Here is a 16854-nt window from a genome sequence, read left to right as displayed (position 1 = left end):
ATAGAAATGAAAACATTTTAAAATAAAAAAAAATATTAAAATAATAAAGGTAAATCAATATTAAAATACAAGTATTAGAATTTTTTAAATCTATAATAAAACTAGAAGTCTCAACCTACACCAATATCAAACATTAGTAAATTAAATGGTAATAGAAATATTAAAATAAGAATGTAAAAAAATAATTTTAAATTACAGTATTTCAAAAATGAAAAAAATATAAATGAAAAGTAATATATCAAAATAAAAAAAACCAAAATGAAATGTCAAATATAAAAATGACTTAAAAGTTTTATTAAAACAAAAGTCAAACAATTTGAACATTAAAGACGTTTGATATTGGAGAAAATAATAAATATTGTATTTTATACATAAAAACATACAGTATATTTACAAGGATGTTCGGCACTAATAAGAAGGCCAATTAATGTACATAATTTGAAAAAGACAATGTGTAAACCCTAGCACGTGGCTGGTTTGTGTGGGTGGTCTTCTAGCTGTCCACCACTTGCGTGCTTGTAGAGTGCCCTCTCTCCGGTGCCATCTGATGATTGACGTTCAGGACGCACAGGAGGAGCAGGACCACCACCACCAGGTCGTCCAGCAGCCCCAAGAGGCTGCAGAGGGACGGGACCGCTTTTGGGGAACCAGACGATGACGACGGCGGGGCGGCCATGGAGACAGCGGTACCCACGCAGCAAAGCGCCACCCGCAAGAAGAAGAGCCACACCAGACCACCTAGGGCGCCCAAACCGCGAACCGCCAGCTGCAGTAGGAGAGGCGCGTCGGACAGGTAGTCTCGGATCTGCAAACGGGACATTTCAAATTATTCAAGTAGGAAATTATTTTAAAAATACAAATGCGGTACTTAAAAATGTTCAAAATGTTGACGTTTGTATTACAATAAATAATTAATAATAATAAAGTTAAAAAATAAAATAAGAATATTTGAAAAATTTTAAATATGACAAAATAATTATTCAAAAGCTTAAATGGATAAATGAAAATGGAAACAAAAATATTACAAAGACAAATATTTTTAAAATATATTTTATACAAAAATGAAAGTATAGAGGATGAAATTATTTCATTTAAATTAATTTTAAATTAAAAGTTTTATTTAATGTAAATGTTATTCAAAAAATGTATTTGATAAATTATAAAAGCAAAACTTGAATAAGTAAATATTGAATAAGTTCCAATTTTAAAAAGAAGCCAAATATTAGAAAATTGTAAAATAGAAAAAATTTATACAGAAAATGAAAATGTAATAAACATTTCATAATAGTCAAATTCTCTCTCAAAAGCAAATATTACTATAATGTAATGGTTAACAAAACAAAGTGAAATTAGGGTTTTAAAAAATAAATTACAGTAATATTAATACAAATGCGAATTATTAAAACTAAAACGTACTATTAACATTTGAAAGGTAAAAATTTGTTACAAATACAAACGATAAAAATAACAATTTACAATATTAAAAAATATAAGTAAAACTGGTAAAAATGAAAATTGGTGAAATTATAAAAGCTAATAATAAATACACTCTAAAATAAGAAATGGAAAAATACATTTAGAAATACAAATAGTGTAATGTAGTGAACATTGACTAAAAAATGAAAAAAAAGAGTAGAATTTGAAAACAAATTTTTTTCAATTTTTGAAAAACAAACAAACAGAGGATATCTAACTTTAGTGTACTGACTACACTCAAGGGTGTTTAGTTTTTTCTTTGCTTATTTTGGCTTTGTCTGACGACAACACAGAGGAGAATCAATTACATCAAAGAGGAAAGTGCGTGATGATAAATAACCATAGAACCATAAACAGAATTTGCTGTGACCTAGTAAAGCGTAAATCACGGCCTTTCAAGTTAATCAAGTATGTGTAGTGGTGACGGATGGCTCGGGCGTGTACTAACCCGTCTGGGCGCTCCAGAATAGCGCTTGTTGTAGTCGCTTATTTGGCCCAGAACGTCCTTGGACTGCTGGTCCAGTCTGCTCTCATTAAACAGCTGGCACATGACGCTCACCTGAGGTGGCACATGGACTTTGAACTTCCTCACATCATTCAACCGAACACCCATACTTTATGGTGTGCAGTGAACCCCCACATATTCGCAATTCGGCATTCATGAATAGGCATATTTGCAGATTATTTTGTGGAACCCATCCGTTATTTGCTGAAGATCTTATCTAGTTACTGTTTTTTCTGCTCAGGCCAAAGCAATGAAATTTTACTTTGGTGTTATTGTTCGGTTTGAGACATAGTGTCTTTTTGTTTGGGTTCGAGTAAATGCCAAAAGGTGAGTTTAGTGATTTAACACCATTTAAATGGCTAGTCCGCTTATTTGTTTGCCCATGTGTGTTGTCATGTCACTTTGTGCTAGCGTGTTATTCAGGCTAACTAATACTACTGATGAGCCTCGTGAAGGTGGTTTGTTTGTGTTGAATAAATTAACTACTTAATGCAGCCATTTTTGTAACAAGAGTTCATTAAAGTGTACATGCTAGAAGCATGGCGTTGATGCCATCTTGTGGCATCTATAAGCGATGAAAAAACCCTTCACTTATTCCCGGTTTATTTTTGCTGAGAATAGTGGGGGTTCGCTGTATATAAACACACACAGCAGTGTAGTACCTTCTGTCTACAGAGGGGACAGTTGACTGCATCCAACCATGTCCCGTGCCTCCAGTAGGCGATCAAACATGGAGCTGCAAGAACAGGAAATAATAAATGTGAAATGAAACTGAAAAAAAATACTAAAAGGAAAATTTAACTAATATATATTTTTTTAAATGTAATATTACTTAATAGTTTTTTATTGAACGGGACAAACAGTCAAACAAGGAAATACAAAATGAGAACACGTGCATGGAGCTACTGTAGGCCACAACTCACACTCAGATGCTCACACTGATATAACCAGCAAACCCAACTTCAGCTCCTGATGTCACTCAAACAGTCACACCCCTTAAAGGCACACCTCCAACACATGGATCCTACAGTACAGTAATTTTACTTTAAGACAAGTTTAAATCTTTACATTATTTTTTTGTTTTATTATATTATTATTCAATACAGTGCTAATTTGGTGTGAATGAATTAAACTTGAAAGACAAGGTACCACTGTATTAAAATAAAAGTAACATTTAATTTAAAAATATATATATATTAGTTGAATAAAGTAAAATGTATATGAAAGGAAAAGGAAAAATAAAAATTCCTAAAAATAATACAAGCATTTAAAAACTGCTACTAATAGGACAATAATTGTAAACATCATCAAACTGTCATACAATATCAAAATATTACAAAATAAAAAAATAAAAAATGGAGCAGGCGACATATTTTGGGCCCTCAGGGCAGTTGAGTCAGCTGACAACAGTTAGTCATTAAACAGCGACCAGATGGCCTCCAGACCACACGCATCATGCTGATGAATTAAACAAACAAACGTACGACGCAACAGGGGAGCAAGCGCATCAATTTCCACAGAAAAACAGCCACAATCACAATCGGCCATCATCTCGCCTACTCGAAGCCAAAGTGTGGCAAAGGAAAAGAATATGGAAGAAATTGGTGCAATTTCCCCCAGAACTGGGCCATGTTGGAAAATAATTGGGAATTATTTATCCATCCATTCATTTTCCAATGTGCTTGTCCTCATAAGGTGAGCCCGGATTTGAACTTACAACTTCTGAACTGTGAGGCAGATGTGCTAACCAGTCGTCAACAAGTGTCTATTTAAGAACGCTGTTAAAAAGCAACTAACGTGCCCCTTAAGATTTACCTAAGTAAATAACACATGCTGTGAGACTATTTATTGCTAATGATTTGCATAAATTTCCCATTGCCGAAGTCCCTTAATCAAAACTCTCGACCCCCGATATGTTTGAGCGACAATCAAAAAATAATTACTAAATAAATCAAAATACTGTTTGTGTAACTCTTGGATTAAATGTGGGTCGATTGATCACGCCTGTAGATTGGGGTTCAGACATGAGCAATCGACCCACGCTTAATCCAACTGTTACACAAACAGTATTTTTGGTTTCCATTTATGCATGTTTTAATTTGATCCACATAGCTTACACTACTGTATTGTAATGTGGGTACAAATAAAACGTCAAGGAATAAGAGGCAAGTCACCATTTGAAGGAGTTGTGTTTAAATAACGGTTAGAGAAAAAAAATATTCTCTTTATGCACAAAATACCTAGCAAAAACGCAACCAACAGTGTCCAAAAGGCGAAGTACAGACTGTACCATCCTGTAATGTATTTCATTAAGGAAATATAATTGATGTAATAATTGAATAAATATATGGCCTATAATTAAAATAATAAATATCACTAGAGTAATACAATATACAAATAATAATCATACAACTATACAAATATTAGTAAAATAGTAATACAAGTATTACAAAAATATATATTAGAATAGTGCAAAAAATAGGCAAGACCTTTTTTTTGAGACTCTTTTTAAAATCCCTAATAAAAGATAACATACGCAATGATGGAGTAAGAAGCATGAGAGAATCTTTGCAAACGCTTGTGTGCGAGCGTGCTCGTACCGCAGAATAAATGTCCGCAGTTGGTCTGAACGGGGAAGCTGGCCGCCTGCAGGCACACTGGACAGTATCGCTCTCGCTGGCCTGTCGATGGACGCAACTGCGAACATTCCTGCACCAGTAACAATAAAAGGATATCAAGCAGGAAGTAGATGGGGAGGAAAAAAACATAACTATGACCTCGCCAAAACTACAATAAAAGGGAGTGTCGGTATTATGTTAGAGTGCTTTTACAGCCTGTATGCTTGTCATCTATATTATTTGCTAACTATACCATATTATATTGCAATATAATAATAAAGGCCCCAATTAATCAATTAATTGATATTTTAGAATCGATATTGGTCCCTTGGTTAAAAAAAAAAAAAGGACAGAGATTTTTAAAATGAAGGTAACAATTTTATAAAATATAAATAAGTCAAATGGATTTTAAAAAGATATAAAAAAGGGAAGAAATTCAAATCAACAATATGTAAAACAAAAGTATAATTGACAAAAATGCAAATCATAAATAGGTTATTGATTTCCTTTTGAGAATTGATTTGTTTCCCCTCCAAGAAATAAATAAAAATATAAAATGTATTTTAAAAACTGTTGCTGCAGCTGAACATTCTAACATTAACCCAAACATATTTGGAATGTATTGCAATGTCATGATAGGAAGAAAAAAAAAAGTGAAATTAAACCAAAGCTAAAACATGACAACAAGCAAAGAAAGAAACAGGAAGTCAAAATGAAATTCTCACCATGCCGGTCACGGGCGGTGGCCGTGGCGCTGGTGTGTGGTCTCGGGGCGAGCTCAGGTGACCCTGACCCATTGAGCCTTGAGAAGGAAGACGACACCACCTGGAACGTGATAAACACACGCCCTCTCAAATCTCATGACTGATAAGACGGTGTGTGTGCGTAAATAGTCACGGACTACGTCTGTTGTTAAAGTCTCACTCAATTTGGGAACATCAATCTTTAAAGCAGCACTAAGGGTTTAGAGAAATGTCATTTTCGCAGGAATTGTGTGTGAATGTTGCAAAGCTGAAGCTGGGGGATTTGTTGAAATGTGAGATTTTTTGAAGTTGAAATGGTTTGGATCGGTCAAGGGATCTGGAAGTGGAGGCACATTTTTTAAAATATCTCTTAATTTGAGACTTTCACTGTGAAAGTGTGGAATTTCAATTCGAAAATTTGGGAATGTTATAAATGGTTCCCAAGATGTCCTGAATGATCTAAACATTTAGAAATTGGAATGGTTTAAATCGGTTGAGAAATGTTAAATATGTAAAATATCTATTAATTTGAAAATGTTGTTGCAAAAACTGTGGACATTTAAGAATGTGGGTATTTATGCAAGATGTTCAAAGTAAATTGAACTTTTAAATGTTGAAATGGTTTGAATCTGTCAAGTAATGAGGAAGGCGGTGGTAAAAGGTGTCAATTATCTCTAAATTTGCGATTTTTATTACAAAAATTTGGGAAAGTGATAAACATTCTGAACATTTTGAAGTTGGAATGGTTTCAATCGGTCAACGACAACAAAAAAGTACTGGACGCACGACAATCGAGCAACTCAAAAAGGTAACAACAGCGAAACAACATGTCTATTTAAGAACGCCATTGCGCCCCTTAAGATTTACCTAAGTAAATAACACATGCAGTGGGAGAATTTATTGCTCAAGATTTGCAGCCATTTCCCATTGTCGAAGTCCCTTCATCAGAACTCTCGACCCCCGTTATGGTTGAGCGACAATCAAAAAATAATTGCGAAATAAATCAAACTACTGTTTGTGTAACACTTGGCTTCAGTGTGGGTCGATTGATCACGCCTGTAGATTGGGGTTCAGGCATGACCAATCGACCCACGCTTAAGCCAACTGTTACACAAACAGTAGTTTTGGTTTCCATTTATGCACGTTTTAATTTGATCCACATGTCTTATACTACTGCATTGTAATATGTGTACAAATAAAATGTCAAGGAATAAGAGGCAAGTCACCATTTGAAGGAGGTGTGTTTAAATAACAGTTAGAGGAAAAAAAAAAAAAAAGTGTTCTCTTTATGTACAAAATACTTCGCCTCTCGCCCAAAGATAGCTGGGATAGGCTCCAGCACGCCGGCAACCCAAGTGAGGATAAGCGGTAAAGAAAATGGATCGATGTATATTCAATTTAATGAAATGTTAATTTTAATATACTCATCTGATTATCCACTTGATCCTGTGATGTCATTATTTTTAGGTAATTTTTAACACGACAAAAAAAGACTTAAGATACAAGAAAAACATTTAAAATTAAAAGAAAAAAAATAAATTAGAGAATAAAAATACATGGCAAAAAATAATACAGTTGAAATATACAATCTATATATTTTAGTGATGTTAAAACATAAATATTGAAATACTCAAGTTAATATTCTATTTACTGTATATTATTTACTTGAGCCACTGCACACTCTTGGTATATAATATACTGTACGATATACTACATGTCATCCATCCATCCATTTTCTGAGCCGCTTCTCCTCACTCGGGTCGCGGGCGTGCTGGAGCCTATCCCAGCTGTCATCGGGCAGGAGGCGGGGTACACCCTGAACTGGTTGCCAGCCAATCGCAGGGTACATAGAAACAAACAACCATTCGCACTCACAGTCACACCTACGGGCAATTTAGAGTTTCCAATTAATGCATGTTTTTGGGATGTGGGAGGAAACCCACGCAGGCACGGGGAGAACATGCATACTCCACACAGGCGGGGACGGGGATTGAACCCGGGTTCTCAGAACTGTGAGGCTGACGCTCTAACCAGTCGGACCACCGTGCCGCACTACATGTCATAATACCTTTAATTTTTTAAAGTAGATTTTTAGGTAATTTGAAGCATAATTCCATCCCAAAACATCCCATTTAAGGTGAAAAGAGTCGCTGGATGTAATGCAAAGTGTGTGACCAGACCTGGGCTCGGAGATGTGACGAGCGTTCATAGTGAAGCCGAAGCAAGCTGCTGAGGAGGAAGTGAAACGCAGCCTGCCAGCAATGGTCGCGAGGCCTAAATAACATTTGCTTGTTAATCATCAACCACGTTCTCGCGTGGTACGAGCAGTAACCCCTTGAACACATCACAACGCCTCTGGTCAGATTAGCAAATTAGCAAAGAAAAACATTCCCTTAAACCATATATACCAGACGAGCATTCTAACGTGGGTCACACGGCTGCGCTGCAGGTCAAAGCCAAACCAGAGCACGCCCACTTAAAAGTAGGCTAGAGTTGACCAGGACAATTATTTACCAATCGCACCATTCTAGCTCATTGTGATACCACTGATGTGAACGCAAATAAGTGACACAAGAAATTTCAAGTCGATCCAACCCGTTTGGTGAGCCACTTGGCCTTTCAAATCTAACTTTTGAGCTTAGTAAATGCATTTCCATTTTGGCTGATGGCTGTGTCCTATCAAATGTAACATATAAGATGAGTAAGAGTTTTGAGATTTGTAACTGTCTTTCCATCTGGTGAAATTCTGTAGCTCAAAATATTTTGGGACTTAAAATTGGGCTGGATTTGTGTGAGAAATGTCAAGTCAATCAAACGCGTCTGATGAGTTTGACTTCTCAAATGTAACTTAAAGCTCAGTAAAATCGGCTGCATCTTGTGAAATTCAATGTTCCAAGTGACTTTTGGAACAGCAGATTGAGCTGGTCTTGTGAGAAATTTCAAATCAATCAGATTTGATGATTAGACACTTGACCTATGGAATGTTACATGTGAGTTTAGTATTTCCCCCCCCCCCAGCTGGTGAAATACCATGATCCGAGTTTTTTTTTTTTTTTTTTTTTTTTTTTTTTTTTTCTCCCCCTCTCCCCCCCTTCTTTAGAGCCCATCGAGCTGGACATGTGTGAGAAATTTCAAGTCCTGCGGGAATTGTGGCAAATATTGACTCTCTTCCGACCCCCGCGCCTCACCTTCCAGAGAAGCACCACACACCCGGAGGTCATCTAAAAATAGCACTCAGTCAGGGAGAAGGTGGGGTCGGGGAGTGCAGGCCCGTCGCCCAGCAGTGACGGTAACAGAGAGGCTGCTGCACCCAACTACTCTCAGGTCATTATCGAACATCAGAGCTTTATGCGCCGTATACGAAAACAACTACTCAGTTCAAAAAAAGCAATACAACTATAGAGCATGTGGCAGAAAGGCTAACAACTCATGTGAACGCCACCAAAGAAGTAAAAGTCAATCAGACTTTTGGGGGGAGGCTTTTGACCTATCAAATATAACTTTGAAGCTAAGATAAGTGTATCTCCATTTGGGAAGATTATGTGGCTCGCAGTGGCTCCGGTGTTGACTGGTTTTCAAGATGCATCACCAAAGTGTGCTTGGCCCATCAAATGTAACTTTACAAGCTTAAAGAAAAAATGAGCTGGACTGGTGTGAGAAATTCCAAGTCAAATGGTGAGGAGTTTTCTAATAGTATTACTGCAGTTTTATGACAAAGCGGTTAACTTATCTTTACGCTTTTATGAGAGCCCCACAAACACACACACAAGCCACAGAATGACTTTGATTCAGCTCGTGTGCTTACTTCAGAAAGAAAATGAAATACAGTATTATTTATAATTATTTATATGAATGAATGGTAAGTAACTCAAGCAACTCTTATGCATGATTCGAAGTGATTCAATTGCATGCATGTATTATCATATGGTTTATTGTGTTTTTATACTATACACAAAAACTCAAAATAGGCTGGTTTTTATTTTAATTTTTTCAGGATTAGTTAAAACGTAGATACAACTTTCTTTCATTAAAAGTTGTATACCCTTTCCACAATTATAGTATGCAGCCAAGCTTGCCTCTTTAACAATTTTTCCACAATTTTTGTAATGGCCCTTTAAATGGAGGCGTTATCGAGAAGGGGAAAAAAAAAACTCGTATCGCCTAACGATTGGCTTACGCGGCCGTCACTTCCATGTATTTCGACGCTGATTGGAAACGCTGTCAGCGCGAGTAAACCTTGAAAATTGAAGGCGAAGAGCCGATATGCTATCCGCCTTTGCTTTTACGCCGTTTTGTCGCAGAGCGACCGTTACGGCTACCATGTCTACGTAATTGACGTTAAAGCTTTACCTCGCGACAGCAGGTGAGGTCAAACGCGTTAAAAAAAAAAGGGGGAGGACCTAGCGGACGGTCAGGTGGAAATAAGCTTTTTATCTGCCAAGTCGGGGACAAATGGACGAGAACAAAACGGTTTTGGTGGAGAGCCTCATAATATGGGTGAGTTTTGATGTTGTTTTTGCTGGGCACCTTTGCGGTGCGGTGAGACACACGGAAACAAATCGTTGCCAAGCGTCACCTGTTCGGTGGCAGTTGGCCTTTAGTCACACACGTTACTAAAGTCGATAAGCGACAGATATGATCTGCCAATACAAAATGTCAGCCCATCTTTTAATTCCGGCTGTAATGAACTGCAGTTATTGTGCCTGTCGCCTTATATTACTTTCCGGGAGGTCGCGGAGGTGCCACAGCTAATGTAAACAAAGGTTGCTAGTTAAAAGCCCCCGAGACGATATCCCACCTCCACCGCATTTAGAACACTAATCCGTTTAACCGAGCAGACGAGCAACGACATTCATCTAATTAAGTCATTATTTCATTAATGGGTGGTTAAGCTCTTGCTTGGTCTATCAAGTGTAACTTTTGAGCTTGGTAACTGACCCTATCTGGTGACATTCTATGGCTTAAGTGTTTTTTTTTGTTTTTTTTTTGTAGGGGAAATAGAGCAAAATTAGTGTGAGAAATTTCAAGCCATTCTTTGGTGATGCACTGTACTTGGTGTAAATCACGTGTAACCTTTGAATTTATTCACAGCCCCTCCGACAAATGTGAAATTGAGCAAAATTGGAGTGAGAAATTTTAGGAATCTCAAGTTCAATCAGACTTCTTTAATGAGCCACTCAGCCTATCGATCTCCATGTGTTTGAATTTAGAACACTAAATCCGTTTAACCGACAGAGAAGGTACGACATCCATCTTCATCCATCCATCCATTTTCTGAGCCGCTTATCCTCACACGGGTCGCGGGAGTGCTGGAGCCTATCCCAGCTGTCATCGGGCAGGAGGCGGGGTACACCCTGAACTGGTTGCCAGCCAATCGCAGGGCACATATAAACAAACAACCATTCACACTCACATTCACACCTACGGGCAATTTTGAGTCGTCAATTAACCTACCATGCATGTTTTTGGGATGTGGGAGGACACCGAAGTGCCCGTAGAAAACCCACGCAGGCACGGGGAGAACATGCAAACTCCACACAAGCGGGGCCGGGGATTGAATCCCGGACCTCAGAACTGTGAGGCAGATGCTCTAACCAGTCGGCCACCGTGCCGCCTCCATCTTCATCATTAACATATTTTAAAAAATAAATAAAAATTCAGCAATAGTGGCCCTAAGTAGGCCAACCTGTTAAATCAGTATACAAATTTAACTGGAGGTGTTTGTTGAGGAAATATTGATGAAACTTTTTATTCCCCCCCCCCCAGCTACAGACATTCAACACGTCTGCACTGTGCACAACAGTAGAGGACCTGACCACAGGAGCTGCCATATCACAGGCTTTACATCAAATGTAAGGGGATGCACACACACACACACACACACACACACTTGCACACTAGAAAGTGGACACCAGAATTATAAAAAGATTGTGGCATTGGAGCATTAATTCAGAAAGAAATTGTTAATGTTAAATACTGAAAATGCCAAGATGCATTGTGCCGATACAGGTAAATGATTTTCCTTTTCCGTGACCGTGGTATTGTTTGAAACAAATTCATGGGTTGTGCTGCAAAAATATCTTTAATATAATTAGAGGAACACATTACAGCACGGATGAACATAAGGTGCTTTGTTTGTATTAATTTTATAAGATTGTCCCCAAAAAGTGCAAGAAGCAAAACCTGACGTGAATGATGCAGCGCGGTGTGTGTCGCGCAGAGACCCGTCGTGGTTCACTGACGGATGGCTCGCTCGCATCAAAACAGACGTGGACGACAACTGGAGGCTGAAGGTAGAGAGCAGCTCGAGGTCCTTTTGAGCTCGTCCATCTTCCTTCCCCCTCCTCCATTCTCTGTGTGCTTCACTCCTCGCCTTTTCCAGGGGGCACTGCTGTTCCCAGTTTAACCCTGCACCCTGACCCCGCACACGCACATTGACTCCGCTACATGTATGTGTGTCCGCTATGTGTACTACCTAATACCTGCCTCTGGCGTGCATGCCTGCCGGAAGCCTGCTCTGGTTATGTTTCTTCTCTATATTAACAGTGGAACCTCCAACTCTGACTCTGGTCGACCGAGCTATGCAGACGCAGCTCGTAGCTGGTGCGGCTCAAGTTAGCTTAGCGCCTAGCATCCCCGCTAGTTCCCGGGCACCCGGGAAAGCAGTGGGGCTGTTCGATGTGGACAAGCAGCTCCTCTTATCTCCGTAGTCAGATGTGCTTGAAGCCATTTTCACACAGAGGTAGATTTGGTGACATCATCAACGAGCAGTATCGTGATTCGTCAGAAGAGTATAGAGTAGAATCCATACCCTAGGCAAGATATATACCATCTACCGCATGTACTAGTAGGGTCCAGGAGGCTAGTAGCCTGTAACACATACCTAGTGGTGTTACAAGGGCACCACAGTAGTTTAATAAGGTTTTATTGCCTAGTTGTGGACCAAAAGTGACACTTGTAGTAGAAAAAACATTACTAGATAGTAGGGCTTGGACTCGCCCGTGCAATCCTGATTCGTTATTCGTGCTGATGGTAATGAAGGACTCTAGAATCTGAATAGAATTGTTTATTCCGTGTACAACCCCAATTCCAATGAAGTTGGGACGTTGTGTTAAACGTAAATAAAAACAGAATACAATGATTTGCAAATCCTGTTCAACCTATATTTAATTGAATACACTAGAAAGACAAGATATTTAATGTTCAGACTGACAAACTTTATTGTTTTTACCAAATAATCGTTAACTTAGAATTTTATGGCTGCAACACGTTCCAAAAAAGCTGGGACAAGTGGCAAAAAAGACTGAGAAAGTTGAGGAATGCTCATCAAACACCTGTTTGGAACATCCCACAGGTGAACAGGCTAATTGGGAACAGGTGGGTGCCATGATTGGGTATAAAAGGAGCTTCCCTGAATTGCTCAGTCATTCACAGGCAAAGATGGGGTGAGGTTCACCTCTTTGCGAACAAGTGCATGAGAAAATAGTCTCACAGTTTAAGGACAATGTTCCTCAACATACAATTGCAAGGAATTTAGGGATATCATCATCTACGGTCCATATCATCATCAAAAGTTTCAGATAATCTGGAGAAATCACTGCATGTAAGCAGGAAGGCCGAAAACCAAAATTGAATCCCCGTGACCTTCGATCCCTCAGGCGGCACTGCATCAAAAACTGACATCAATGTGTAAAGGATATCACCACATGGGCTACAGTTCGGCGCTACATCCGTAAGTGCAACTTGAAACTCTACTATGCAGAGCAAAAGCCATTTATCAACAACACCCAGAAACGCCGCCGGCTTCTCTGGGCCCGAGCTCATCTAAGATGGACTGATGCAAAGTGGAAAAGTGTTCTGTGGTCCGACGAGTCCACATTTCAAATTGTTTTTGTAAATTGTGGACGTCGTGTCCTCCGGGCCAAAGAGGAAAATAACCATCCGGACTGTTATGTATGCAAAGTTCAAAAGCCAGCATCTGTGATGGTATGGGGCTGTGTTAGTGCCAATGGCGTGTGTAAGTTACACATCTGTTAAGGCACCATTAATGCTGAAAGGTACATAAAGGTTTTGGAGAAACATATGCTGCCATCCAAGCAACGTCTTTTTCATGGACGCCCCTGCTTATTTCAGCAAGACAATGCCAAACCACATTCTGCACGTGTTACAACAGCGTGGCTTTGTTGTAAAAGAGTGTGGGTACTAGACTGGCCTGCCTGCATTCCAAACCTGTCTCCCATTGAAAATGTGTGGCGCACTTTGAAGCGTAAAATATGACAACGGAGACCTCGGACTGTTGAACAGCTGAAACTGTACATCAAGCAAGAATGGGAAAGAATTCCACCTACAAAGCTTCAACAATTAGTGTCCTCAGTTCCTAAACGTTTATTGAATGTTGTTAAAAGAAAAGGTGATGTAACACAGTGGTAAACATGACCCTGTCCCAGTAGCCATAAAATTCTGAGTTAATCATTATTTGCTAATAACAAAGTGTATTAGTTTGAACATTAAATATCTTGTCTTTGTAGTGTAGTCAAATAAATATAGGTCGAACATGATTTGTAAATAATTGTATTCTGTTTTTATTTATGTTTAACACAACGTCCCAACTTCATTGGAATTGGGGTTGTACTATTCCGTAATAAAGACATTGTAGTCCAAATGAGTGAAAAATCCAATTTGATTATTTGAAAACTATCTGTTGAACCGGAAAGAGAGTACAGTGGCACCTTTTGGCTGCCGCTTGTCCCTCTGGAATTTTTAAATTTTCTATTTTAAAATGGCTCACTTTGACCAGGATCCCTCGCTGTCCTCACTGCGCCCACCGATGCCAAATGTGCACATGCACAGAAACGATGCGCAGTAAGTCAAAATGCTGTTAGCTGTAATCACAGGCTAAAAATTGTGAAATATTTTGTGCTTTTTGGAGTAAATGCGGTGTAGCAGCAGTTTTAGCTCTCGTCAGAATAAAGTAGTATATTCGTTCTGATTTGCTGATCCTTTTTCCACACCCTCTTGAATCCCAGTTCGAGTCACCACTGATTTCGTGGAAAGCCCTACGAGTTAGACACAGTCCTTCTACTAGCGTGCACTAGTCATTCGACTAGTGATGACAAAGAATGTACTCGTACATTGACCATAACCTGGATATCAAATAAATGTTAATAGAGCTTTCCATGACTACCGGGGATGGAGCTATGGCATTGTGATGAAGGGAGCGGCTACTCAACAATTAATGACTTTACTTATCCCTCTAGCGACTATTAAAAAAAAAAAAACAATGTTTTTTTCGTGTGTTCTGCCATGTCCATGGAAATAAACAATCAGAAAAATCTCTTATAAGCATTAAATGTGAATTGGGCACTTGGAACTGCAGTGTAAATCCATCCTAAGGCATATTTCGTCTTCTACTTAAAATTCCGTCTCTACTCCAAATGTTAAGTTAAAGGCAGCCGAGAGCGGAGTTCCGCTGTACTTCTACTGTATGACTTAACAGTCGTGTGTGTGTGTGTGTGTGTGTGTGTGTGTGTGTGTGTGTGATCTCCACAGTTGAACAACCTGAAGAAGATCCTGCAGATGGTGCTAGAGTATTACAACGAGGTAGGCCAGAACGTCAGCCAGTGCCTCCTTATCTCGTTCACTGAGTTCACGTGGCCAATGAGGCGTGTCGTTGTGTTGTTAGCAAGACTGACAAGAGAGAAAACGGTGTGCATTGTGGCTAAAAAAGCTCGGATCAAATCTGGTATGCGCTAATGTAATCACGTCTTCAGGCTGCCGAGGCAAAAAGTTAACCATTTTGTGCTAGGTGTAACTCATTGTACTTGGTACTAGGTCTTGGTCCAAGGGCTCTTTGGCTTCCCCCTGCCAGACGTGGCCCTGGTTGCTGAGCACTCGGACCCTGTGGAGCTGGGCAGGCTGCTGCAGCTCGTCCTGGGCTGCGCCGTCAAATGTGAGCGCAAGCAAGGTGCGGCACTCCCCGTAGCTCACCACACGTTCTTGCACTTTGGGCTGGCCGATGAACTGATTTTGACTAAATTTGAGTTTGTCAGAATCTTATTTGTTGTTTTTGCAGACTCTGTAGTTCAAAGCTGTGTAAATAACATGGTTGTAAACATAGAGTAGCTAAGTTAACAAAAGCACAGTCGGTGTTGCCAACTGAGCGATTTGGTCGCAATATCTCCTTTTGCGACTTTAACGACTTTAATTTCTTTTGTGTGAAACTTCTTGTCTATCGTGGAAATCACTGCTGTAGCGCAGAAATGTGTGGTCTATAAGTGATTTGATTTTCACAGTATACTCACTCTAATGCCCTTGCATGTGGTAAAGGAGAGCCACAATTCCCAATGCACTTTTCAGCCATTTGTTGAACGCTGGGAGAACAGTAAAACACAGTGAGCACACTCACTCAGGAGCTGCTGTGGGCCACACGCTCATACGCAGACTCGCTGACTTCACACGCCTCTTCAAGGCATATGCATGTACACAGACACGACAATACGTACAATATTTTATACTACAAAAATTACAAAAACAATAAAAAAAAAAAAAAAAAAAAAAAAAAAAAGGTCTCTCTATATCATGGCTTTTCACCTATGGGTCTGGAATGTACCCCTGCGATGAATTAGGGGTTCAAATCCCAGAAAGGGAAAAAATTGCTTTTTCTGCCAAACGGAAAAATAAATTAATAAAATCTGATTTTGGAAAACAAAACAGAATATTTTATTTTTAGACTGTATCGTCCAGCCGTGCCTGCGCGAAAAAGCAAAACAACAACATATTGAGTATGGATCTCCCTATCGCCAGAATACATCCAGATCATCATGACGCTGGAGGAGTCCGTGCAACACGTCGTCATGGCAGCCATCCAGGAGGTCCGTGGTCCATAAGCCATCATGTACTGGTTCCTGAGGGCTGGTGTCTTTGTGTGTTTGGGTGAAAAGCTTGTTGACTTTCTTTTTTTTTTTTTTTCCTCTTTTCTTTCTTTTCTCTTTTCTTTCTTTTTTTGTACAGCTATTACATAGAGAGACCATGACCCCCTTAGGAGCAGAACTGTCTGGGGACCTGGAACAGCAGGTCAGTGCTATTGGTAGAGGGTCCGAGCACCAGGCAGTGCAAAGGCGCTCTTGGAATCGCCTTTTTGGGGGCCTCAACATGTGTTTTTGTATTCTGGTGAAAATGTATATATTCTTAGGGGTCTTGAATAAAACTCACTCCCCAGAAAATCATTTAGTAGCACTGCCTTCAAAGTTGGAAAACAATTACTCTACGACACAAAGTTGTGTGGACATGTCTGTCATAACAGAATGCCCCAAAATGAGTGAAAGACCCATGCCCGGAATTGCATTGGAAGTCAGTTATTATGTTTTGAAGCAACCATTTTAAGAAGTCCGGGGTTTGAAAATTGGCAAAATAGCCCCAACACCACACTGACTGTCACAAAATTGCGTGGACGATAAACGATAAAAAGTCAAGATCCTATGCATTAAATTCAATGAGAAGTTCGTCACTTTGA

General features: G+C 39.3%; 2 protein-coding genes across 10 annotated transcripts in view; one reads left to right on the top strand and one right to left on the bottom strand.

The window, feature by feature from the left end:
- Positions 1-273: 273 nt before the first annotated feature.
- si:dkey-183n20.15 (RING-HC_RNF170 domain-containing protein) lies at positions 274-7764 on the bottom strand. The gene is made up of 6 exons (XM_061778329.1): positions 7523-7764; positions 5325-5424; positions 4582-4690; positions 2644-2717; positions 1925-2035; positions 274-805 (listed from the first exon to the last, which is right to left on the bottom strand). The coding sequence occupies exons 1-6, from the start codon at positions 7549-7551 to the stop codon at positions 494-496; spliced, it is 735 nt and encodes a 244-aa protein (XP_061634313.1). The 5' UTR covers positions 7552-7764; the 3' UTR covers positions 274-493.
- Positions 7765-9677: 1913 nt separating this feature from the next.
- hook1 (hook microtubule-tethering protein 1) overlaps positions 9678-16854 on the top strand; it is a 41332-nt gene continuing 34155 nt past the window's right edge. For 3 of the 9 annotated variants that reach the window (XM_061778319.1, XM_061778320.1, XM_061778318.1), the window contains exons 1-7: positions 9681-9839; positions 11109-11194; positions 11563-11635; positions 14892-14942; positions 15174-15306; positions 16146-16213; positions 16353-16415. In XM_061778319.1, coding sequence (XP_061634303.1) covers positions 9795-9839; positions 11109-11194; positions 11563-11635; positions 14892-14942; positions 15174-15306; positions 16146-16213; positions 16353-16415 — 519 coding nt within the window. In that variant the 5' untranslated portion in view covers positions 9681-9794. The other 6 variants (XM_061778317.1, XM_061778321.1, XM_061778323.1 and 3 more) reach the window with 6 other exon arrangements.

The sequence above is a fragment of the Phyllopteryx taeniolatus genome, chromosome 7, assembly GCF_024500385.1.
Source record: "Phyllopteryx taeniolatus isolate TA_2022b chromosome 7, UOR_Ptae_1.2, whole genome shotgun sequence".
NCBI classification, from domain to species: domain Eukaryota; kingdom Metazoa; phylum Chordata; class Actinopteri; order Syngnathiformes; family Syngnathidae; genus Phyllopteryx; species Phyllopteryx taeniolatus.
This window is presented reverse-complemented; position numbering and strand designations above follow the sequence as displayed.